General features: G+C 43.3%; 1 protein-coding gene across 4 annotated transcripts in view; it reads right to left on the bottom strand.

Annotated features, from left to right (window-relative positions):
* Positions 1-25808, bottom strand: part of PSD3 (pleckstrin and Sec7 domain containing 3) — a 693256-nt gene that overhangs the window by 356166 nt on the left and 311282 nt on the right. For all 4 annotated transcript variants that reach the window (XM_044305119.1, XM_044305127.1, XM_044305137.1 and 1 more), the window contains 2 exons: positions 15193-16207; positions 5364-5759 (listed from right to left, as the gene is read on the bottom strand). In XM_044305119.1, coding sequence (XP_044161054.1) covers positions 5364-5759; positions 15193-16207 — 1411 coding nt within the window. The remainder of the gene's footprint in view (positions 1-5363; positions 5760-15192; positions 16208-25808) is intronic.

Below are 25808 nucleotides of genomic sequence, written 5' to 3'. Positions count from 1 at the left end.
CTGCAGGTTTTGCTGAGATCTACTGCCTATCGGTCCCATGTCACAAAATGAAGAATAAAGCATGGGTAAATGATAGGAGGGTTATGAAATGGTTTCTAGGTGAATTTTTTTACTTCTAATTAAAGGCTAACTACACCTTTTGAGTTAAGGTATGGTATATGGAAAGAAGGAATGTTTGAGTGCATTACGTAAAGGGGTATTTCCATCTCACCATTTGTGGCATATGCCACAAACGTCAGATAGCCTCAAGAACCCGCTCCTATCTCTAGAATGGGGCCACCGAAGTGAAAGAGAGCACACTGCACATGCACTGCATGGGAGTCCCAAAAATAGCCAAGCGAGTGCACTAGGCTATCTTCGGAAATCCTAAAGCTGTGATTGGAGAGCAACCCGCGTAAGCAAGGCCACCTCTCCGTTCACCACTAAGGGACTGCCAGCTGCTCTCCCTTCGCTTCAGGTGCCCCGTTCTGGAGATGGTAGCTAAATATCAATTACAGTACCTAAGTAAAGGTATACAACTTTAACTCGATAGACATGTGAAGAAGGAGAGCACTGCCAGCTAAATGGAAAGGTAGATCGACGCTGGTTTTACGGACCTCGCTCCAGTCCACCTAGCAAAATCTTTAAGTGCAAGAGAGATCAGTTATTTTGCAATGAATTGACCCATGAACAGATGATTATGGACCATCCCACTGATGGACATTTTGGCCAGAGCTGCGCTAATGAAGTATATCTTATAGAATTACATTAGTGGTTAGTCACTCGCTGATTATAATACTGAAATCTACAGCATAGAAATATCACACAAACAGAACTGAACATCCGTTTATGATCCACAGGCAGCATATATAACATGTGGTTGCTTCACCATATCAGGCAGCCCAGCCAGACAATGCTACTTCTGTATCTGTGTGGATAGTACAGCCGATGTCATACACCCTGCATTGCAGCTGTCATCACAGAAACGGCACGGTATACCAAGACGCACAGTCGTGAGGAAGACGACCTCCCCTGCCTTTACTCTGCCCCAGCTTACTGCATTCTAGAATACCGAAAAAGACAGAAATAGAATGTGTGTGCTAAAGGGGCCCAAACACATTAGACTAAAGTTGATGAAAATGGTTGATTTCTGCCATGTTGATTGAAATTTAACAACAAGTGGTTGTGTTAGCCGAGTGATGACACCGTAATTGTCTGGAAAGAAGTCAGTGGTGTCTGAAATTTCCATATCAGATGAAAGAACTTTTGTCTACAGACAATTTTTCTTTAAAAAAAAAAAAAAAACGTTTCCAAAAAGTTTCTCCAGCCTTGTGTATGGCTGTTCCTCCAAACAAGTGAAGTTCAGACAATTGTATGTTCAATGGTTGTTTAACCACCAGCACACTTTTATCATGTGTACGGCAACCTTAAAGGGGTTGTCCAACTTTTAGATATTAATGCTCCATCCTCCAGGTTGGTCATTAATACCAGATCAGTGGGGATCCGAAACTTGACACCCCAACCAATCTGTTGCTTGTAGAAACATAAAAGTGGACGGAGCCTTCTGCTTCTGGCGTACTGGCACTTGCCTCAAGCTACTGTTTGTCTGACCCCCACCAATCTGGTCATGATGGAAAACAGCTAGAAAGCCCTTTAAGACAAAGCTGACTTTCAGAAATGCACTGGAATTAGTATTTTTAGGTTTCTAAATCTGTCCCATTGTTCAAACTATAACACAAGGATATCCCAAGTTCTGGAATATTCATTACAACCCACCGTCTAAGAAAACAGTACCAAAAAGACTGTGGCCACCAGACCTCTCATATATTCCATGCCAGCTCTCACACAAGGTGGGTGTAGCCAAGAAGGATGAATACCTTGTAGGTATGATGTGCAACTTCAAATGTGATATATATATGTATAGTGTAAAAAAAAGAAAAAAGAACCAGGAGAACTTGCGGCAATTCTAGCGACAACATACGGTAATATATCTGATCTGACAATACATCAGAAACAGCAGCTAACAATGGCTTCATGTCCAGTAATGACAACAACATTCACAGTGATTTCAGCATCATATTCGGTACAGTGTTTGGTCGGCAGAGGTGCACAAAGTCTGGACTACCTCCTTCAGGTCACATTATATGTATGTTCACCTTATCCACCTTTAGGCCTCATGCACATGGCCGTGTGCACCTAGCATCACGGATGCGGACCCATTTACTTGAATGGGTCCGCAATTCCGGAGATGCAGAACGGAACACCGGAAGCACTACGGAGTGCTTCCGTGGTGCTTCTTTCCGTGGTTCTGCACTGCAAAAAATATGACGTCATTTTTTTTGCGGTGCGGACATACCACGGACCTATTCAAGTTGAATGGGTCCGGCCCGCTGCACGGATGTTGCCTGTGCATTGGGGACCGCAATTGCAGTCCCCAATGCACGGAACGGCCACACAACGGCCGTGTGCATGAGGCCTTACACTCCTTAACCCTAAGTTCACACCTGAGCGTTTTACAGCGCGTTCAAACGCGCTGTAAAACGCTCAAGACATGAAAAGCAATGCTTCCCTATGGGAATGGTTCACACCTGGGCGTTTTACAGCGCGTACGAACGCGCTGTAAAACGCCCGACGCTCAAACAAGTACTTGAGCTTCTTTGGGGCGTTTTGACGCGCGTTTGTGGCCATAGGACACTGCAGTCAATCACACAAACGCGCGTCAAACGCGCGTTTACTATTACAAAAAACGCGCATAAAAACGCGTGACAAAAACGCGCGTTTGAGAAACGCTCAGGTGTGAAAGCAGGGTAAAGGGAATGTGTCAGTGACCTCCCTATCCAACTGTTTGCATAGACACGTAGCTGTGGTTCATGCTGTGTTTTTTTTTTTTTTTTTTGCTCCGTCCCTGAGTTATACTTTTTTTTATATATGCAAATGAGGGCTTCACTATTGCTCTTGTTGCACCCAAGCTACGATCTTTTCTGTGGTCAGACCTTTCCTGGCTGCTTAGTGTCTGGCCCTGTCAATGAAAACAGCCAGGAAGTGTCTGGCCACAGAAAAGAGAGCATTTTGAGAGCAATGATGACTCCCTCGTTGCACCAAACGCCTAATTTGCATATCAGCAAAAAGTATCATAAATTGGGAACGGAGCCTCAGATCAACAAAAGAAAAACATCATCCTTTTAATCCGTTGAACCACAGGTAAGTGAACAGTTAACAGCTATGAAAACCTATTAAGGCAAGCTGCGCTAACAATCTGAAAGCAGAACAAGAGCAGAATGCAACAGGAGAAGTGACTAAATGCACGGCACAAATAACACCGTACAACTCAGCAGTCACTAGCACAGTGCCCATCCAACTAGTAAGAGACGCCCAGGGGAAGGGGGTGACCGACTGTCCCTGCAAGACATGCAGACGTGATGAAGCCCACAAGGACAAGTGGTAGTAGTCCTACTAAAACGTCCTATTCTACAAAATGGGAACTTACCCAGACACTTCACTGTCTCTTGTGTTCCTACTATAATTTATATTATTCCAGTCTATTAAACCCTACAGCCTAAACCACTGTCTAATCAATGGTTAGTTTCCCAGAAGTAGGGGAATATATATTATTTTTTTTTATCCAAATCGAAAGGACACAAAGTCTTGTTATACCTACATTTACTATACATACTCAAGCCACAGGGTGAGGCGGAACGGCATACTTTAGATATGGGAAGGATGGCTGCTCATTACGGTAAGAGTTGTCAGAGAACTGGTCATTTTTAAGCCCTGCTTACCATTTGTAATGTACATCCAATGGCCCCAAAGCCAGTGCGTTCATTCATGTCAATGGGGCCACAAAAGATGTAGACAGCACAAGGTGCTGCTCGTTCTGTGGCCCCGCAAAAAAGCAATTGCAGACAAGAATAGGCATTTCTATCATAGGGAACGCAAAACGGATACAGTCATCTGAATGAGCCCTAAAGAAGCTACAGAAGCAGTCTTCGCTATTAGGTGGTTTATAGCATTGTGAATTACCAGTTAGCGGCATTACATACTGGTACAGGCTTCGTATATTTTGATCCAGGTTAATTCATCATAAAAAGGTATGGTTGATAAACTCCCTAAAATGCAGTAAAACTTCTTTAGGCCAAGTCCTATTGTCTAGAAAATAACTGCTGTGTGCACGGACAAGCTTTTAATTGTGTTCTTAGCAACAGAGGTCACATGACAGGAAGTCACTGCACAAGTGTCGATCTCTTGATTCTGCCACAGCAATTCCAGAGCTGTCAGTACTGTAAGTGATATTTATATTGCTGCCACAGACCGCTGCACCGCCCTGACTGCATACAGTACCATGACCTAATGCTGTACGCAGTCGGGACCATGCAGCACTGGCTTGGAGACGACCAGGGAGCGGTGAGTGCAGAAATAGTGGCTGGATCTGCAGTGTGGCAGCGCGGTTATGTCTGATGGTGGTCTGATATGAGGTATAGTAATCAATGGGGGTCTGATCTGAGGTCTAATGAGGAATAGGGTGGAAGTCTGATCTGAGGTCGAATCGGGGTCTGATCTGAGGTCTAATGAGGAATTGAGGAATATGGGTCTGATGAGGATGGGGGGTTCTGATCTGAGGGCTGGTGAAAGAATATTATTTTCTTCCTTTTAAATCCTAGGTGCCTCTTATGTAGCGAAAAGCACAGTATTTATATTTGCATGTTATTCCTTAGGCTTTGCCACTTTTCAACCCCATAGGAGAACATGGGGGTATTTACAATACCCTGCAAATTTTCTGGCGGATTTTTCCCCTAAGGCTCCATTCACGCGTCCGCAAGTGTTGTCCACACCCGTTCCGCAATTGTGCGGAACGGGTGCGGACCCATTCATTTTCTATGGGGACTGAATGGATGCGGAGAGCACACTATGTGCTCTCCGCATCCGCATTTCCAGAGCGCGCTCCCGATCTTCCGGTCCACAGCTCAGGAAAAAAATAGAGCATGTCCTATTCTTGTCTGCTGTTGAGGACAAGAATAGGCATTTCTATGGGGGTGCCGTCCGGGTGTATTGCGGATCCGCAATGCACTGCGGACGTGTGAATGGACCCTAAGTATGAAGAAACCCTCAAAGTGTGCGTCTCACCAAACAACAAGGGATAAAAAATACCCTTCTGGACTAATAATCACCTCTTTTTAAATTAATGAAAAACCTAACAAACCTGAATGCAACCCTGGGTGACTTCTAAAGTTATCCTCCTTGATACTTTACTGGTATCTAATACAAATTGTGAAGTAAAGCATCAAACAATAGCGCATTACATTTAATATTACATTCATGAGCCTAGAAGCATTTTAGAATTATCATATACTGTACAGTGATTGTCATCAGTAAATATGATGCTTTACCTTCCTGAGATATCCAACTCCTCACTTGTTTTACTTAATTCCATGTCTGTGGTGTCATCCAACCCGTTGGTGACATCATTGCTGTATCCCATAGTAATTCCACTGCCAGAGTCAACTTTAAGAAACTCCTGTTCCACGTCGGCAGACACGTTCCTCTCCAAAAACTGGTTGCTTTCCTTGATTCTCTGCTGAATCATTGGTGTCAGTGGCATCTCAAAACTGAAAAAACTATCTGGCTCATAGTATAAGGTGTCCAGTGACTCCACGCTGTAGTACAAAGATGTATTGTCCAGTATGTTCTCAAACTGGGAGCTGTACAAATCTGTCGAGTCCTCAGAGCATCTCTTTGATCTAAAGGTGCTGCTTTCATACTGGTCATCGACAACAATCCTAGGACTTGAACAAAGACAAGTAATTAGAATTCTGTAACAGGTCACACAATAACAATTACCATAGGAATTATTAAGAGTTAATTAATATGCAGGTCTCTCAGCTTGTGACTCCATGTGTTTTAAAGAGCATCATCGGTGCTCGAAATAGGCAATTTGCATAAATATACAATGTTAAATTCTATCAGTTATTGTGAGCCAAAACCAGGACTGGAGTCTCCACATACATAAGGTATAAGAGAAAGATCTGTACCTGTTCTGTGTTCTGGACCAACACTTGGTTTTGGCTCATAATCACTGATGGAAATCACTGACTAAACACTGATGTGTGAATGAGGCTTAACTCTGCATGGTCAACCCTACCAAGCAGTCTGTCTGGTTTAATTGGGTTGATCATGCTGACAGCTGCTTTTTAAGCAAATGACTGCCCAATCAACATTCATCGGTGGTTCCAACTCTGTTCTGCCCCCTTGGAATACATTGTGCTTCTTCTATATTACCTGATGTATACCTCCGAAAAATGACACTATCACAATACAGTGGAATATGTCGACAAAAAGGACACTATTTTGGCCTCCGTTGGATCAATGGGCCTATGGCTACATGCGGCATAAGCCCAGGTGCATTTGTGCTCATGAACATACCCAGAGTTGTCTACATGATGAGCACTGATTGGACTGCTGGCTAACTTAACATTCACTGCTGAGCAACAGTGGACATTACTGGTCAAAATACAAGCTCCTCCCAATAAATATGCAACCTACATGATGAGCACTGATTGGACAGCTGGCTAACTTAACATTCACTGCTGAGCAACAGTGGACATTACTGGTCACAATACAAGCTCCTCCCAGTAAATAATGCAACCTACATGATGGATACCAAAAAATAGGCCCTAGTAAAGACCCTCGGGAGGTAAACCTCAAATACACCACTGGTCAGTAAGACCAAAAGAAATCCCTGTAGGGGTATACTAATTTTGAACATTAAAACAACACTTTATTAGATTTAGTTAAAAAAGGGGTTATAGATGCCCCAATATACCACACGTTTAAAACTATCAGGCGATAGTACTGGTTTGTATAGAGATTAATTATACTTTGTATAATAAAGTATAATTAATCTCTATACAAACCAGTACTATCGCCTGATCGTTTTAAACGTGTGGTATATTGGGGCATCTATAACCCCTTTTAACTTAATCTAATAAAGTGTTGTTTTAATGTTCAAAATTAGTATACCCCTACAGGGATTTCTTTTGGTCTTACTGACCAGTGGTGTATTTGAAACCTACATGATGAGCACTGATTGGCCTGCTGGCTAACCTCACATTCACTGCTGAGCAACAGTGGACATTACTGGTCAAAATACAAGCTCCTCCCAGTAAATATGCAGCAGCCTAAGGGCTCATGCAGACAACCAATTCGTGGACCCGCAAAACATGGATACTGGCCTTGTACATTCCACATTTTGTGGAACAGAACGTCCTGCCCTTTGTAGATCTGTCCTATCCTTGTCCGTAATGGAGACAAGAATAGGACATGTTCTATATTTTTGCAGCCTGCAGAACGGACATACAGGTGCAATGCCATTAAAGTGAAAACATGGTCCTAAGCATGTGCCCTTATGGTGATTTCACACAGTCTTTTTTAGCATTTTTTAGGAGTTTAGCATTTCTGGTGCACTTACTTCAGTGGAGTTATATTTTTAATAACAGCATGCTTTGGGTGGTGTTTTCCCTTAATTTTCTGGCACCTTTGTCCCATAGACAACCATTGTTTGTGTCAGTGTGTTACATTTTTTCCGGCATTGTTAAATAGCGCTTTTTTACCATGGCTTTTCTCATATTGATCTACAGATCAAGTGACACAAGAAGCAAAAAAAAAATGGAACTAAAACGCCCCAAAAAATGTAGCACAAAGAAGGTGTTTTTAGATACATTTATCCTTATCAAGAAAAAAAATCTAGTGTGGCAGCAGTCTAAGGTTACTTTCAAATTCTTCAAATTTTTAAAGGTCTGCGCATGCGCAGACTGGAAGGACGGATATGGCATTGTGGTATTTTTAATGCATTTCAAAGTAAATTAATGCCGGATAGTGTGGCAGTACCCTTAGGGCCGTTTCACACGAGCGGATGCCGTGCGTGGCATCCGCTCCGTGAAAGAGTGCCAAGACCCGCTGCAGACTGCAGAGGCACGGAACAGTAACATGACTGTTAATGCTCCGTGCCTCTCTGTAATCTCTTTACTACGAAATCACAGAGATCAACTGTGATTTCGTAGTAAAGAGATCACAGAGAGTCACGGAGCATTATCAGTCATGTTACTGCTCCGTGCCTCTGCAGTCTGCAGCGGGTCTTGGCACTCTTTCACGGAGCGGATGCCACGCACGGCATCCGCTCGTGTGAAACGGCCCTTAGACTTTCTTCGTACACTACTAGAGTAACATAGATCAGTTCACTGTATGCTGCAAAATCATATGATTCGCAAACATGGGGCAGATTTATTACCATACTGTCAAATTTAGACAACTTCAAACAAGACCCAGATGTGTGAAATTTATCTCTGAAGCTAATGCTGTATGATAAATCTGGCCCATTCTCGGACACTTTTTAATATACCTTTTTGCTCTCTCTCATTTTTTGTGCCAAAATGTTTGCTCAATGTGGCGCATTTTAAGCCAGATTCCCATTTTCTATAACCCATGCTTCAATTTCCTCTAATTAGCTAAGACCCCTTGTCTTGTGAGGCTAAAGAAGTGTCTAAGGGCTGATTCACATCTTCACTTAACTGATCCATCAGGCTGTTCTGTCAGAGGAACAGTCTGGCGTAGTTCACTGCATGCGGCATAACCAGACACGGCTGTGCACAACCACACCCTATCGACTATAATGGGATCCAGTGGTGATCCGGCCACTTTCCGGCAGAAAGCCTTGCATGCGGGACTTTTCTAGTCAATGGGGTCCGGAGGTGCCAGATTTGGTGAACTCCGGCAGAGGAAAAGCCTGCCGGATTAGTTAAACACAGATGTGAATGAACCCTAAGATTGCCTGTACACGTTCAGGTGTTGGTCAGAGTTTCTGATGCAGATTTGAAGCTAAAACCAGGAGTGGATTTATACTTTCTCTTCCTTTACAACTAGGGATGTCCCGATACCATTTTTTTAAGACCGAGTACCGATACTTTTATTTAAGTACTCACCGATACCAATTATACCAACTGCTTTACTTTTCCTTTGTACAAGGGTTAATAAATTAATAAATGGGCATATAACAGTGTTTCCCAACCAATGTGCCTCCAGCTGTTGCAAAACTACAACTCCCAGCATGTCCGGACAGCCTTTGGCTTTCTCCTCCATTTCATGCACCCACCTGGCCTGCTGTAATCCTTCCCATGCAGATGCTCCAGAGTACTGGGAGTAAGTGGCTTTAACTTCCTCCCAGTGCTAGGCAACTGCATGGGACTTGGGAGCCGCCTCACAGAAGTCCCGCCCCCACGCCGGTTAGCTGGGACATGCTGCCGTCCTTACGTCGATCAGTTGGGAGCAGCGACACCGCCCGGAAGACAACATGGGACCCGTCACCGCAGTCCCCACCGCTGATCATCTAGGACAGTGTTTCCCAACCAGTGTGCCTCCAGCTGTTGCAAAACTACAACTCCCAGCATGCCCGCACAGCCAAAGGCTGTCCAGGAATGCTGGGAGTTGTAGTTTTGCAACAGCTGGAGGCACACTGGTTGGGAAACACTGATCTAGGACACGGGACCCGCTGCTGCACGCCCATGAGGTATCGGCGACATTTGCACAAGTACAAGTACTCGTGCAAATGTCCGATATCGGTCCCTATTTACAACCCACACTGGTTTTAGCTTCAAAAGTGCTTCAGAAAATATGAAACCTGAATGTATACGGACAACCTAAACCAAAGTAAATCTGTACAAGGCAGATACGCCAGTTGTTCACAGCAATTTGGAGCATTTAGTTTGGAATCAGTGGGACACATTTACTAATAACTTAATGACTAGATGACATCTAAGACCATGACCAGAGAGTGACTTTTCTAGATAATAGTTACTAAAGTATTCATTTATTCTAATGATTACTGAAGATTAAAGGATTACAACCATCTAATTAACTTTAATTTGAGAAAGAATGCCATTACTTCTTTCAAATGGAGTCAAATGGACAAGTCTCCACTAAGGGGATTTAAGACTAGTTTTACACTAGCGCTCTCTGCATTTCAGCATTGGCGATCGGCACCATTCACTATACTGTGCAGCAGTTTTCTTTCGGCCGATTATTGGCATGTTTGCCAGGCTGAGGCTGGATCTCCGCCAGTCCCCATTATAGTGAATGGGGCCAGCAAGTATCAGGTAGCGTCCAGCAGGATGTCTAACGCTAGCCTTAATCTGTTTTGCCTGCCGCTTGATGCAATGAAGTAAACTCAAAAACTTAAGCAACCCTTCCATAAAAACTATATTTCTGTCCAGACAGCACCAGGACTAGATGGATTTTTCTGCAACTGTCGCGTCTCAGTGCGACACCATGATCATTATAAAAATTGACGCGCGACACATGTTGTAGGGCTGAAACGATTACTTGATTGAATCGAGTAATTCAACACAAAAAAAATCCTCCATGCAAATTTTTGAGCATCGAGGATTCGTTTGTGTCATGTGACCACAGAACAGGAGTGAAGCGCTTGCTACTACTTGCTGCTCGGTGGTCATCCGCCGGCCCGTGCGCTGCACTGTCCTCCTGACACCTCCTACATGCATACGCATCGTCAGGACGACAGTGCAGCGCACAGAGAAGAAGACAGAGGAGTTGTGGAGCAGTGCCCCCACAGGAGAGGTAAGTAGTAAAGGGCTGCTGGAGACTAGGAGTGGAGATGGTGGCACTGGGGGAGCTGAGGGCATGCTGGCATCGGAGAGGATGATGGCACTGGAGGACTGATGGCACAGAGGAGTGATGGCATGGGGGGTGATGGCACGGGGGGGAGCTGATAGCAGTAGGGGACTGATGGCATGGGGGTTGCTGATGGCACAGAGGATTGATGGCACTGGGGGGGAGCTGATGGCACTAGGGGACTGATGGCATGGGGGTTGCTGATGGCACAGAGGATTGATGGCACTGGGGGGGGGTGATGGAACTGGGGGGAGCTGATGGCATAGAGGACTGATGGCAATGGGGGACTGATGGCACATAGAGCTGATGGCCCAGAGTATTGATGGCACTGGAGGGAGCTGATGGCACAGAGGACTGATGGTACTGAGGTGGAGGGCTGATGGCATGGGGGGAGCTGATGGCACAGAGGGGAGCTGATGGCACAGTGTTGCTGATGGCAACCGGGGGGGGGGAGGGTTGAGCTGATGGCATGGGAGGAGCTGATGGCACAAAGGACTGATAGCACTGGGGGAGCTGATGGCACAGAGAACTGATGGCACGGGGGGTCTGATGACATTTTATAAAGTAAAACGTTCTTTTTTTATTCGTTTTTTTTTCTTATTAGAGTGCTCAATTAATCGTTGGATTAATCGATAGATTGCTTGATTACTAAAATAACCAATAGCTGCAGCCCTAACATGTTGCAGTGTAGTTGTGCCCTATGTGTCGCGCAGCCCTAGCCTAAATCTCCTTCTATTGATTTGGTATCTAGGAAGCATTTAACTAATCCAGTCCTGTTGATGCTTGAGATTAGCACTTAAAGGGTTTATCCAAGACTAATAAAGACCTCCGAGAGTGGCTGACCCGCGGTGGTTTCAGTCTCAGTAGCTCCCGGCCCTGCTCTTCATCTCCCTGCAGCGCTAAAATTAACATCCGACCAACCGAGGCCAATCGCAGGCCGCAGTGGAGACCTGCTCCCTTGCGTCACGACAACTGGTCACATGATGCAAGGGAAGCAGGTCACTACTGCAGGCTTGGATCGGCTGCAGTGGTCACAACGGCTGTTGTTTTCAGCACTGCAGGAAGAGGAACAGTGGCCAGAAAGCTATAGAGACTGAACCCAACGGCAGGGCCAGGTAAGTCAGGACAGCCACTCTGGGAGATCTTTATTAGTCTTGGATAACCCCTTTAATTATATTAGGCTTCTTTCACATGAGAGATATGGATTGTGTCAGGATCATGGAAAAACGGATGGTTATGCATGTTCAATCTGTTTTGTGTGCATCTTTTCCGCCTAGATTGTATCCGCATTGCATGTATTTTTCACATGTCTGAAGAATAACAATCTACATCTTCTAGAACACAAACCCTATTCACTTCTATGGAGTCAGGGCTGCACAAAAAACGCACAATACAGAACATGCAGTGATTTTTCCTGAACGCAAAGATGATGCGTGAAAATCTACGCTCATGTACACAGACCCATTGAAATTAATAGGCCAGGATTCAGTCCGGACTCTGCATTCGCTACAAACATCTCATTTGGATAGAAAACTTGCTCGTGTGAAAGAGCCCTTATAGTTATCACCTCTCTCATGCTAATGCTTTGTTCTAGAGGTGGTTATCCTACAGGCCTGTTTCACATGGTCAGTATTTGGTCAGTATTTTGCATCAGTATTTGGTCAGTATTTGTAAGCCAAAACCAGGAGTGGAACCTACAGAGATAAGGTGTAATAGAAATATCTGTGCCTCTCCTGAGATGGACCCACTCCTGGTTTTGGCTTACAAATACTGTTGCAAAAATACTGACCGTCATTAGGCCTCATGCACACGACCGGTCCATTTTTGCGGTCCACAAAACACGGAAGCCGCCCATGTGCCTTCCGCAATTTGCGGAACTGAACAGGCGGCTTATTGTAGAAATGCCTATTCTTGTCCGCAAAACGGACAAGAATAGGACATGTTATATTTTTTTTTGCGGGGCCACGGAAAGGAGCAACGGATGCGGACAGTACACAGAGTGCTGTTCGCATCTTTTACGACTCGGATGCGGACCAGAACAATGGTCGTATGCATGAGACCTAACTCATATGAGAGGGATTAGTCCTGAATATGGGACCACACCCATGGCTGCATGTTGTTAAGGCCTCATGCACACAAACTTATTTTCTTTCCGTGTTCGTTCAGTTTTTTTTGCGGGCCGTATACAGAACCATTTATTTCAATGGGTCCACACAAAAAAAAACGGAAGTTACTCAGTGTGCATTCCGTTTCCGTATGTCCGTATTTCCGTTCCACCAAAAAATAGAACATGTCCTATTATTGTCCGCATTACGGACAAGGATAGTACTATTCTATTAGCGTCCATTCACACGTCCGCAAGTGTTTTGCAGTCCGTAAATTGCAAATCGCAAGACAAAGAACCTGGCCATGTGCGGTCCACATTTTGTGGACCGCACATGGCCGGCACTTTAAATACAAATGCCTTTTCTTGTCCATGTCTGCGGACAAGAATAGGACATGTTCTATTTTTTGTGTGGAACGGAAGTGCAGATGCGGAACAGAAGTGTGCTGTCCGCATCTTTTGCAGCCCCATTGAAAGTGAATGGATCCGGATCCATTTTGCAGACGTGGGCCAGCTGTTCCTTTCCGCAAAATATGGAATGCACACAGACGTCATCCATATTTTTGGTGGATTTGATTTTTGCGGACCGCAAAATACATACGATCGCGTACATGAGGCCTAAGGCTGTATCTTCTGTGTTCATTGAAGAAAATCTGTCAGAACTTTCCCAGTATTTACTTAGCTGTAGGGTTGTTCGTTTGACATGGTTCATTTCTTTGGTTAATATGTTATTATTTTCGATGTAATGCAGATGTAATTAATTTTAGTTGCTGTGTGCCTCTGGCTTGCGCTGTTTGTAGGCGTTTGGCTTGGTGCATCTGACAGTTGGCTTACTGCCCATCTGGCATAGTGCCAATTACGTTTTAACTCTGTGCATGTGACGTTAGAATCAGTGTCTGTGACATTTGGCCTTCTGCCTCTGAGGCTTGGACTACAGCCCCAATGCTTGTGGGGTGGAAGAAGTATTAATCTGTCTGGAAGCTTAAAGGCGTTGTCCCATGAAAAACATTCTACAGTTTTCAAACAAGCACCTGGACCGAAATCTTTTGTAATTGCATTTAATTAAAAATTGACTATAGCTACTGAGCTGTGAAATGGAGAGCGCTACGCAAGAAAGAAACGCTCCCTGCCAAAGGACACTCCCCTTGAGCTGTTGGCTTGATATCAATGTAGCAGAGCAATGAATGGGGAGATGAAGTACAGGGCCGGTTCTAGCTTTGTTAGAAAGAGACTATCATGTACTATATGATGTCCGATTATCATTTTATATTAATCATAGGATAACCCCTTTAAAGCTACACTATAACATATGGCAATTTCCTTTACTAAAAAATAATAATAATCCGTTCTAGCAAAGTTAGTTAGTCCTTTTCTGAATGCAATGACTATCTCCTGGTAGAAGGGGTCTTCTGTTATAAGAGAAATACGCACTACTGGAGTTTGATAATTCAGCTTGTCCACTTTGGCCGTTTTCACGTTCTTCAGTTTAGGTCCCTCCCTAAATTTAATTTGTTGGTATGTCTCAGGTGTGCTTTACGGAGACAACGGGGAAATGTACAATTACACTTACCATGTAACTGGATTTCCTCGAAGCCTCCGTGACAGCACCCATAATTTCCCATCCCATATCTGTTTGGGCAGTATTATTATAATTTGCCTAATTTCCGCCTCAGGGGTTCTGTGTAAACAATAAAGCCACAATCTCATATAGGTGATGTCACATTAATGCATGGCTTCACAAAAATAGTTTGTCGTGAGGTCAGAGTTGCTTAAAAGCATAAAAGAAGCAATACTCCTCTCCACTGATCTGCCACTGTCAGGTGCCCACTGCTCTTCTAGCTCCTATCACGATATGCAGGAAATGCCTTGAAATTCCCTCTCAGCCAATCGCTGTCTGCAGCAATAACCCTCCACAACTCGTGATTGACAATGCAGGTATTGTGAAGCATTTCCTCCGACTCATGACATGATCAAGAAGCGGAGAGCACTGAAGACCAGGCAGTGGCGGAGTATTGCTTCTTGTAAGTTTTTAAGCCACTCTGAGCTCACTGCAAACTATTTTTGTTAATCTGGAAAACCCCTTGAGCCATAGTAGATGAAACATATTTTCACAGTAGCATATAGCATTACAAGAGACATTCGGTCTATTCCAGTCAGACAAAGGTAACATCAATACCAGTCCCCAAAAGAAGTCATTGATTTATTTTTCTTAGAAACACACATGCCAATTTCAATAGGAGGCTAAGCACCCTATCAGTAAGTTTGTGAACACAAAAACTGGAGAACCATGGACAAACATAAACTCCAAGCTGATGTTGTACTTGGTCAGATTCAATGCTGCAAGACAATTTAGTGCTAACCACTGGCAACCATTTTGCCCATTTTCACACGCCATTTTCTATGGACATACTTAGAAATCTGCTTGGACTTACCTTTGGGGTATTTGAACATGTCCTGAAATCTCATCTCCATCTTTTATGAAGACCTCATTGTCTACACCATCATGAGTACATGAGTCAGAAGCACTCCTAGGCCTCTGAATTACAGATGAAAATGTTGCCCCTACAGAACTTCTAGTCCTCTCAGGCGTTGGAATGTAACTGCTCGTTCCTGGAGCTATAAGGGACGCAGTATCGTTTTGTTTTTCATGAATTGTAGAAGGGGAATGGTCCTCCCATCTTCCATCCTTTTCTATTTGTACCGTTGAAATATCAATACCATTAATAGCAGCACTTTCCAAACATACCGATAAAACAGGAGATTGTGAGTGAGTAGCACCACCATTCCCTTCCACACCAACTCCTGTTGAGACAGTTCTTTCCATTGGACCATCACTGTGGTCCATGACAGTTGAAGAATTAATTTGTGATCTGGGAAAATCTGCAATCTCTGTGATTTGTGATAGAGAAGATTCGGAGAGAGTCTCTTCCTCTGAAATGGCTGCTAGCTCTCTTTCAGCATACAAATATGACTTCTTTTCTGGAGGAACCACTGTAAGAGAACTGGATGACTCTTCCTGACTTGGAACCATAAGGCCATCTAATTGCTCTAATGGCTGAGGACTCTGGACATTAGGATTATCATGTCTGTTCTCTAAATTCCCACTGTCTGTAATCAAATTACATTCTGGTTGAGAGTGTCTGTTACTCTTCTGAGGATCTGGAGAAAAATCCTTGTCTCCACCATCACCCCCCTCTAACTTTTGAGACCTGCTCTTTAATTTATCATGTAAACATTGTTCAGAATTGTCCATGAAACTGTCATTCTGTGCATCTGGGCAGGGCTCCTCCTGTCTTCTTAGATCTTCTGGGCATTGTGTTTGTTCATCTAAATGTTCATATTCAGCTCGAAATGTGTCATTCTCCCTGTGCTCAGTTGTTCCATATTCTGGGAATTCATTGTTGACACTAGCAGCCTGTGGAAGCAATCTTGAATTTCCAGGGTCATCTGTTAAAAATAAGAAGAAATATAACTGTAACCGTAACGCTCCATTAACACTGAAGGTATGTAACAAATTATACACATAGGCATACTCTGATATACTGACCCTCCACTTTATCCTATTCTAAACTTTTGTGTTTTCTGTATTAAAGGGATACTAAATCTTGAAAAACATTTAAAAAGGAAATAGAAATAGGAAATAGAACCCCCTGGCAGTTTATTGAAATCAAGCGCTGCAGAACACAAATGAGCTAGGTCAAGTCTCAAATTAAAGGGGTTTTCTGCGATTTTGGCCCTGATGACCTATTCTTAGGATAGGTCATCAGTATCTGATCGGTGGGGCTCCAACACCCAGGACCTCCACTGATTAGCTGTCTGAGAATGCATCAGCGCTTGCCAAGCACATCGCCGTACCTTGTATAGCATCTGTGCTTGGTATCACGCTCAGCTCTATTGAGGTGAATGGGGCTAAGCGCAATACCAAACAAAGCCGCTATATAATATATAGCGCTGTGCTTGGTAAGCTGCGAGAGGGCCGCGGCTCTCACAAAAGCACCTATGCCTTCTCAAGCAGCTGATCGCCAGGGCCTGGGTGTCGCCCCCCCCCACAATCAGATACTGATGACCTATTCTAAGGATCGGTCATCGGTATCAAAATCTCGGAAAACCACTTTAAAGTCAATAAAAAAAATGTTTTCTTTAAAACAGGTCTGTGCTGCTAATTCTTCATAAAACACAATGTGGATAAAGATACACCTCACATGCAGGAATTTCCGTGTAGTCCTGGAATACACAGCATTATCATTCTTCCATGGTCCGGTGGAGACTGCGAAAAATCATTGTGGATTTTATGCGCCTGTTTTTATTTACTGTATGCTTGTGAGTACAAAAGATAACATTGCTGTTTTACTGAATCCTGCAATTCTACACTATTCTGGGTTGCCTTTTATCTTTCCTGATTTAGGGTTTTCTGTGGAGAAAGCCTAGGGCAAGGAGTATCATACCATCTGCCACATTTCACACCTGACAGTGAAGAACGATAATGCTATGTATTCCAGGACTACATGCAAATTCCTGAAAGTGAGATGTATGATTGTGTGTTTTATGAAGATATGAGCATTAAAAAGGAAATAAAAACATATATAAAAATGTCCCCTAAACTTGCAAGACTTTCAGCAAACTGCAGGTTTGCAGAAATCTCGCAGACAATGAGGGAGCACTTTCCTCCCAGCCTCCTTCATCTTCAGCTGGAGGCCGGCTGGTATCTGTTTCAGGACTGTGCATGACATCATAGAAGAAGGGACGGGCCTTAGTCCCCATTGACTTTAATGGCTCAGTTAGCAGTACCGTGCAGAAGGATGTGATGAAATGGCGAGGGTCTCTTCTTTTAACGTTCTTAGTGTTTTTTATTTACATTGTGGTCAGTTAGTACCTACTAAAAACGAGGTGCGATTATAAACTTACAGCTTGATTACGCATGTTACCCAGCTTTCTCGGGATCCTAAAGTGTAAAATCTGCCTAGCTATAGTATAATTTGGGGGAATTTATTAAGGTATATTTGTCAGTCTGTAGCACAGCTCCAAATGGTTTATCGCCCAGCTTTGCCAGTACTCTAAATGGTAAATCTGACTACCTATGCTATCGTATGGGGGATTTATCACTGCATAAGGACTTATTCACACAACTGTAGGCCGTCTGGGCCCATGTTGCAGACGTTAACAGCGGGTCTGCGATATACGGGCACCAGTCGTGTGAATCCTGCACCTATTGACTTGGGTCTGAAACACGCAAGATATGGCGCGGTGGGGAGCGGAAGCGCAGAACGGAAGCCCACAGAAGCACTACGAAGTACTTCCATGGACTTTTGGGTATGTGCATCTGCACTGCAAAAGATAGGACATGTCCTATCTTTTGCCATATATTGCAGGCCCATTCAAGTCAATGGGGCAGAGCCCAATTCCCATGGATTGCGGACCACAATTCTGATTTCATGAACTAAAAATATAAAATTTATGAATGTGGAAGTCACTAAAATAACTGCAACATTCAATGTAGTTATAATGACTGCAAGACTGTATTCTGCCACCAGAGGGGGCTGTTGGACGTAGATTGTATATCTCACACGCATTCTCCTCCACAACAGCTTCTCCATATTGCAATACACTCAGGAATAGTCATGCACTCAATATGTGTAAATAAATAAATACAGAAAATAAAAAATGTATGGTCGGTGACTTATATTTCAACTATATGGCAAAACCTCAATCATACTTTTAAATATACGGGCTATGGATGAAAGAAGGTCAAGCGTTAAACAGGAATTGGTTATCAGCTTTGTGAGCGTTGTTGTGACTTTTTTTTGGGGGGGGGGGGGGGATTTATCATTCCTTTTGTGCATCAATTTTGGCGGAAAAAAAAAGTGCAAACTGTGGCTCAATTTTTTTGTTCAAAAATTGTCAACTTTTTTGTGATTTATGCCACTTTTGAAAGATGGATGGGAAACGTTGACGTTCTAGCTATGTAAAGTAGGTGCACGCCGCACAAAAAAGGTGCAATATTACTCCAGATAGGGGCTGATAAAACGTTGTAGTAGCATCGCTATACAAAAGTGCTGTTTGATGATGCACCAAACTTTCAAACAATGTGCAATAATACATTTGGCCCAAATTCCTTGTTTCTGATCTAACCGATGCAGTGATCTATTTAGTTTGCCATGGTGTCATCTACTTGTGTCCTGTGTATACACATCCTGTCATGTAACTGCCACAGAATAAGGCCTCATCCTCACGACCGTTGTTCAGACCCATTCACTTCAATGGGGCCGCAAAAGATGCGGACAGCACTCTGTGTGCTGTACACATCCGTTGCACTGTTCCGTGGCCCCGCAAAAAAAAATAAAAAAATAGCATGTCCTATTTTTGTTCGTTTTGCGGACAAGAATAGACCTGTCTACAATGGGCCGCCCTTTCCGTTCCGCAAATTGCGGAAGGCACACGGGCGGCTTCCGTTCTCTGCGGATCTGCGGTTTGTGGGCCGCAAAAAAACGGAACGGTCATGTGCATATAGCCTAATACATTTATAAGAAACAAGGGAACAAGACATGGAAGAAGTCACTTTGTAGACATTACTATAGCAACCTCAGAGCGAGCACAATATTCACATTACTACAACACTAAGAAAACAACACAACCATGTTTACAACTGTGTTTAATTTCAGTCAAAAATATGAATATATAATACACCTTTCAAGTCGAATAATGGCAGAGAAGGTGTATGGCTGATGCAACACCATGCCAGTCCTGACCTACAGCTCTGCAGGTACCGCTACTCAGGCCCTGTCCACAGCTTGTGTGTGGTGTTGCAGCTCGCAGACCCATTAAAGGGGTTATCCCATAATTATTGTAAAAAATTAAAATCAGACATCATGTAGTATTACAAATGGGTCCAGAGATCTCCTCATTCATTGCTCTGCTACATTTACATCAAGCTGACAGCTCAAGGAGAGTGTCCTTTCTGCTGCAGCTCAGGGTGTGTGTCTCAGCTCTCCCTATCCCAGCTCAGGAGGCAGGTAAAGGATGAAACTGAGCATGTGCGGCCATCTCAGTGAGCAGGACAAAGAAATAAAATAACAGCAGGTGGCGCTACACAGACACATTTTATTGAATAACTCAGTGGCTATGCAAATTTTTTTATTTTGCAATTACAACAGTATTCACATCCAGGTGCTGGTTTGAAAACTGTAAAATATTTTTCGTGGTACAACCCCTTTAACTTCTGTAGAGCTGGCGTTCAATATCGGACACAAACCACAGTGAGGTCTGGCACTGTGGCTAATCTCAACATTAAAGTTCTTGGCACATATTGTAACGCCAGCAATCTGCAGTCAGCCCTCAGTAGCTTCAAAGGACGCCAGGACTATCCATTCAGTAAACCTGCTGTTAGGGCACAACAGTAGGTGACACAGAGCCTAAGGTATTCGCATACAGGAGTATGGTAATACATTTTACATTTAAAATAAAGAGATACGACTGGTTCTGAGTAAAGTACTATTTCAAGCTAGACTCCTCATACTTAGGAAATGGGTAAAGGTAGATCCTCCGACAGTGGAGAGAAGCAGTTGACAATTTGATTAAGGAAGAACGGGTGACGGAGGGCCATAGCAAAAAAAATCACAAAATCTTGACGAAGTATGGAAAAAATTGTTACTTTAGGGCTGGATATGTTTTTGTTTTTTTTTCTCGTCCCCCTCCCTCTCCCTAAGGGTGGTGGTGGGTATTTGGGATAGAATAAGGGGAAAGAAAAAAAAAAAAGGGGTAAGAAAAGAGAAAAATTTGTCATTGTAACTATTAATCAGTAATATGGACTTTTCTATTGTTGAGTTGATGTGTTTTGGGTACAAATGTACATGTTTTTATGAAGTAGAAATAAAAAGATTTATATAAAAATAAAAAAATACAGTTAAAAACAGTAATCCCATAAGGTTAAAAATAGATGTAATAAAAAAAACTTTCTAAAAAACCCCACAAAAGACAAACACTATTTTAAAGGGCTTTTACCAGGATTATTGATGACCTATCTTCATAATAGATCATTAATATCAGACCAGGCCGCCCACCAATCAGCAGTACAGACTTCCCTTGTTTACCTGCTCACCATCACAACCACAGCGGTCAGCACGTGTAATTACAACTAAGACATCCCATTCACTTCTATGGGACGGCTCCTTCCTATTCAAGTGTATACTACAGAGCCGTCCCTTAGAAGGTCGCTCTCAACCAGGTGATCGGCACGTGTGCTGGGTGATGGACTCCCACCGATCTGATATTGATGACCTATCCTGAGGTGGGGCTATCAATATTAAAATCCCAGAAAACCACTTTTAGTATAAAATACATTTTACTGTGCACTCATTAAAGGGTCACTAACCTTTCAAACAACTTTTGATATGTCATAGAGCAGGGATGCCCTGTCGCCCTCCAGCTGTTGCAAAACTACAACTTCCATCATGCCCAGACGGCCTACAGCAGGGCATGGTGGGAGTTGTAGTTTTATAACAGCTGGAGGGCCGCAGGTTGGGCATCCCTGTCATAGAGTGCTGAGACCCCACTGATCTCTAGAACGAGGGGATAGAAGGGTGTGCATAGCGTGATTTCTCCTTGCTACAAGTCTATAGGCCTATCTCAATTCTGTCCTCTGCAGCAAGGAGAGAGAGAGCAGGCTATGCGCATGTCTCTCCTCTTGTTCTAGAGATAAGTGGGGGTCTTGGTAATTAGACCCCCAGAGATCTAAACTTCTGATATGTCTATATATCAAAAGTCTGAAAAACTAAAAATACTCGACAATAGAGATGAGCAAATCAATTTGTCTCATCAGGCAGAGATAAGACAAAACCTTGGGGAAAAATTGGCAATAATGGTTACAATTATATGGGTACCCATTATTGTAAATTATTCAAAAGATTAATGGGTGACATTAATGCGTAACTTTTAATAGTCTTATAAAATATTGCCCAATAGTTAGCTATAACAAACACATAATAGTGCAAACAAAAACACACAATGGTGCCAATTTATATACAAGCCAAAGGAGTAAAGGAGTGGTATGCCTTTGAGTGCGGTGTAGACAGAAAGAGGAAGAGAAATGGTATCGGGTCTCTTCCCCTACACATCCCTACTCAAATTCCTCCCTACACACGGAGGGTACTAACTGCTCACCCTACAAAGGGCGACCCCACTGTGTACCTTCTGGCTCCTTAGATGTCCCTTATTGTCCCTACGCTGCGCCGGTTGACTGCCCAGCTTCGTCAAAGGACAGTAAATAAGGAAAAAGGAGACCCTAAGGTAGGGTAGGGAGGTAAAGAGCCAGAAGGTACACAGTGGGGTCGCCCTTTGTAGGGTGAGCAGTTAGTACCCTGCGTGTGTAGGGAGGAATTTGAGTAGGGATGTGTAGGGGAAGAGACCCGATACCATTTCTCTTCCTCTTTCTGTCTACACCCCACTTAAAGGCATACCACTCCTTTACTCCTTTGGCTTGTATATAAATTGGCACCATTGTGTGTTTTTGTTTGCACTATTATGTGTTTGTTATAGCTAACTATTGGGCAATATTTTATAAAACTATTAAAAGTTAAGTACTAAGGTCAGCCATTAATCTTTTGAATAATCATCAGGCAGAGAACTGCATCTCTGACAGGGAACACCTTGCCACTTGATTTGCAGGGCTAGACATTTTGACCGGCCCTGACAATCCGGTGCCTCTCTTCAGAGTCACGGCGCAAGCCCTGGACTGCGCTGCATGACAGGTCAATTTCTGCATGCAGAAAATCATTACATCATATATGAGATTTGGCAAATTACCCTGCTGGCGTTGTATTAAGCTGCGTTTTTTTCTGCATGAAAATCTGTGCAGAAAAACCCCCCACATAATCCACAACGTGTATAATTACCCTTACAGTGCAGCCATTGTAGAAGTATACAGTGCCACTTAAAATAATTGCATGCGTCGTGCTTTTGTGTCTCACTGATTGCAGTTTTACACCTTTCCATTTATGCCCATATATCCGTGATTTTTTTTATTTTATTTTTAATCCCTCCCACCCTTTTCCATTTCTCCCATGTGAAAACCTACCGGTAACTCTATGAAATACAACATATATTGCATTTAAATTCAAGCCTCCAGGCCCTACAGTAGTGGAAGTGACAAGTTTGCTTGCGTGTACCCATGTGACTCGTTACTATGTGACATGTCATTTACACTGAATGCAACACCACTCGGAGAATCCTTCGGGAATGTAAACTGTAATGTTAGCATGTCAGCTACCAGCATTCACGGAAGACAAATTCTACACACTGGCTACAGGCAGCTGAGAATGCTACATATTCCATTCATGCATTCTCTCCCCAGAAATCAGCGCAGTTTACTAAACCATGAAAGGATTAGATAGAAGACAAAGACTTGCTGGGTGTGCATGAAAACATAAGCTCACAAATAGAAAAAAGAAAAAAAAAGTATATTAACTTTGACTGTTAATACTTTTTTATTATTGATAGTGACTTTTAGTTCAGCAAGATTAAAGGGTTACTCCAGGACTTACCAAATTATGGTACTTTCACACTAGCGTTTTTCTTTTCTGGCGCTGAGTTCCGTCCTAGAGGCTCAAGACCGCAAAAGAACTGATCAGTTTTATCCCCATGCATTCTGAATGGAGAGTAATCCGTTCAGGATGCATCAGGATGTCTTCAGTTCAGTCTTTTTGACTGATCAGGCTTTTCAGAAAACCGTAGCATGTTGTTTTTTTACCTCCGGCCAAAAATCCGGAACACTTTGGCCTCATGCACACAACCGTTGTGTGCATCCATGGCCGTTGTGCCGTTTTCAGTTTTTTTTCGCGGACCCATTGACTTTCAATGGGTCCGTGGAAAAATCGGAAAATGCCCCGTTTTGCAGCCGAGACCGTGATCCGTGTATCCTGTCCGTCAAAAAAATAGGACCTGTCCTCTATTTTTTTTTTTTTTTTTTTTTTTTTTATATAAACTTTTATTTTATTTTTTTTAGTTATCATACAAAAAGATACATGACAATATACCATTTACAATGCAATAAGATCCAAGTGTCCGTCAGTTCTAGTCCATAAAGCATAGTTAAATATGATTTCATGCAAATACCCATAATTAAATAGATATTGACCAAACTCAGATAGAGGTCTCTCTGCCTGAGGGGGAAGCAGGACCCACCCGGCATTGAAGGGTTTAGAATTACAGATAGAAGGAGACATCTTATTTATTATAATTATCTCTATACTGGGAGGGAGCATAGGCCCGAGGCCCGGGGGGCCCGCCAAGCAGCGAACACGCACCTGCCACGGCCTCTCTCAGACGTAAGCAAGCGCCACGGACAGGACCAAGACCCGTGGGGCGAGTCCTCTGATGCACACCTATCCCATCTGGGGCAGGCTCATAGCGATCTTTAATCGCACCCTTCCATAGAACCGGAGAAGAACAAAAGGGGGTCCAGCAGTCCTTCTATCCCAGTGGTATAAAACCCACTCCCAGGATTTCCTGCCTCATCCCCATAAAGTTGGATTAAATGATAATAGCCTGTTTAAGCATGACTCGCATGGGTTCACCGCGGTATCTCGTGAAGAGAGGACACAATCAAAGTGTCACTCAACAATCTCCAGCACTTGAGAAGACAAGAAAAAAACGTAACCAGCCAGCACTGTCTCATTAAGAGAACCGTGCCCAGCATAAACTCCAGTTCATTAAGAAGGGACAAATGACGGGACCCAAACCACACCCGAGTCAGCTCACTGCCCGTGGTAGAAACTCACGTCCAAGAGAAAAAGCCGCATCCCGGGTCACACCCGATGCCCAGACCCCCCAAGGTCCTGAGCCCCGAACCCTCACCAGAATATTAGTCCATAATTTAGATTAATCAAGAATTAACCAATATCCAATGCCGGTAAGTCCTGCCAGCCCCCGGCATTTCAAAAGATGCTCCATTATAGCTTCACATTCTGCATTAATACATTGCATACAAACAAAAAGCCGGACAAATTGGATCTTCCCCCAGCAAATCCCCTACCATACCCCCCCCCCTCCCCCCACCTTGCAGAGAAAAAAAAAAAAAAAAAAAAAAAAAAAAAATATATATATATATTTAAATTAGTTGATCATATCCCAGTCTTTCCACAATTTATCCCACTTTAAGTAGGAGCCTCGTTGTTTATGCAAGATCTTCTCGTAACTTTTCACCTTCTCAACCAGACCCAACCAGTTATTACAATCTGGAGCGGAGGGGCAAAACCATGCTCTAGAAATGAGAAGCCTGGCCAGAAACATCACCTTAATCAACAATCGACCATTTGCGGGTTGATAATTAACCTCCGATAAATCTCCCAGAACCCATATCCTGGGAGTGAAGGGAACCACAATGTTGAGTTTACGAGCCAGGTTGGTTTGAACCGATCTCCAGTACCTGCTCACCATTGGGCAATCCCAGAACAGATGTAGATGATCTGCCTCGGGTTCACCACAGCGTGGGCAGCCAGAGGAGGTACTAAGTCCTCTCCTATATAACCATATAGGTGTCACATATATTTTGTGCAAAATATTGAATTGTACCACAATGTGATTAAAATTGTGCGAGACCAATGTTAAGCTTTCCCCTATATTCTCCCAGTTCGGAGAGCCCGTCGCTGAGAGCGAGGATGACCAGGCTCTCTGTCCTGGTGAAAGAACGTCAGAAAAAAACTTCTTCATTAAGTGTCTATAACAGTGAGATACTTTAATTCTCGTGACTATTTTCTTGGAAATTAAATCGTGTAAAAATTCTGGAGTTTCTATAATAAAAAGATAGCGATTCACAGTGCTAGAAAGTGCTGACCTTAATTGAAAATATGCATACCAAGCCACCTCACCTAAATTTGCCCCTTGCTTTAAATCCGCAAGGGACAAGATATGTCCACCACTGACCACTTGATGCAGGTACTGAATATTCTTGGTCCTCCAATACTGGCTGCAACTCAGGTCATTTAAATTCAAAAGCTTTGGATTGTGCCACAATGGAGTACAAATAAGTGATGCCCCAACTCCACACCAGTTCCTT

The sequence above is a fragment of the Bufo gargarizans genome, chromosome 1 (genome assembly GCF_014858855.1).
Source record: "Bufo gargarizans isolate SCDJY-AF-19 chromosome 1, ASM1485885v1, whole genome shotgun sequence".
Classification (NCBI taxonomy): domain Eukaryota; kingdom Metazoa; phylum Chordata; class Amphibia; order Anura; family Bufonidae; genus Bufo; species Bufo gargarizans.
This window is presented reverse-complemented; position numbering and strand designations above follow the sequence as displayed.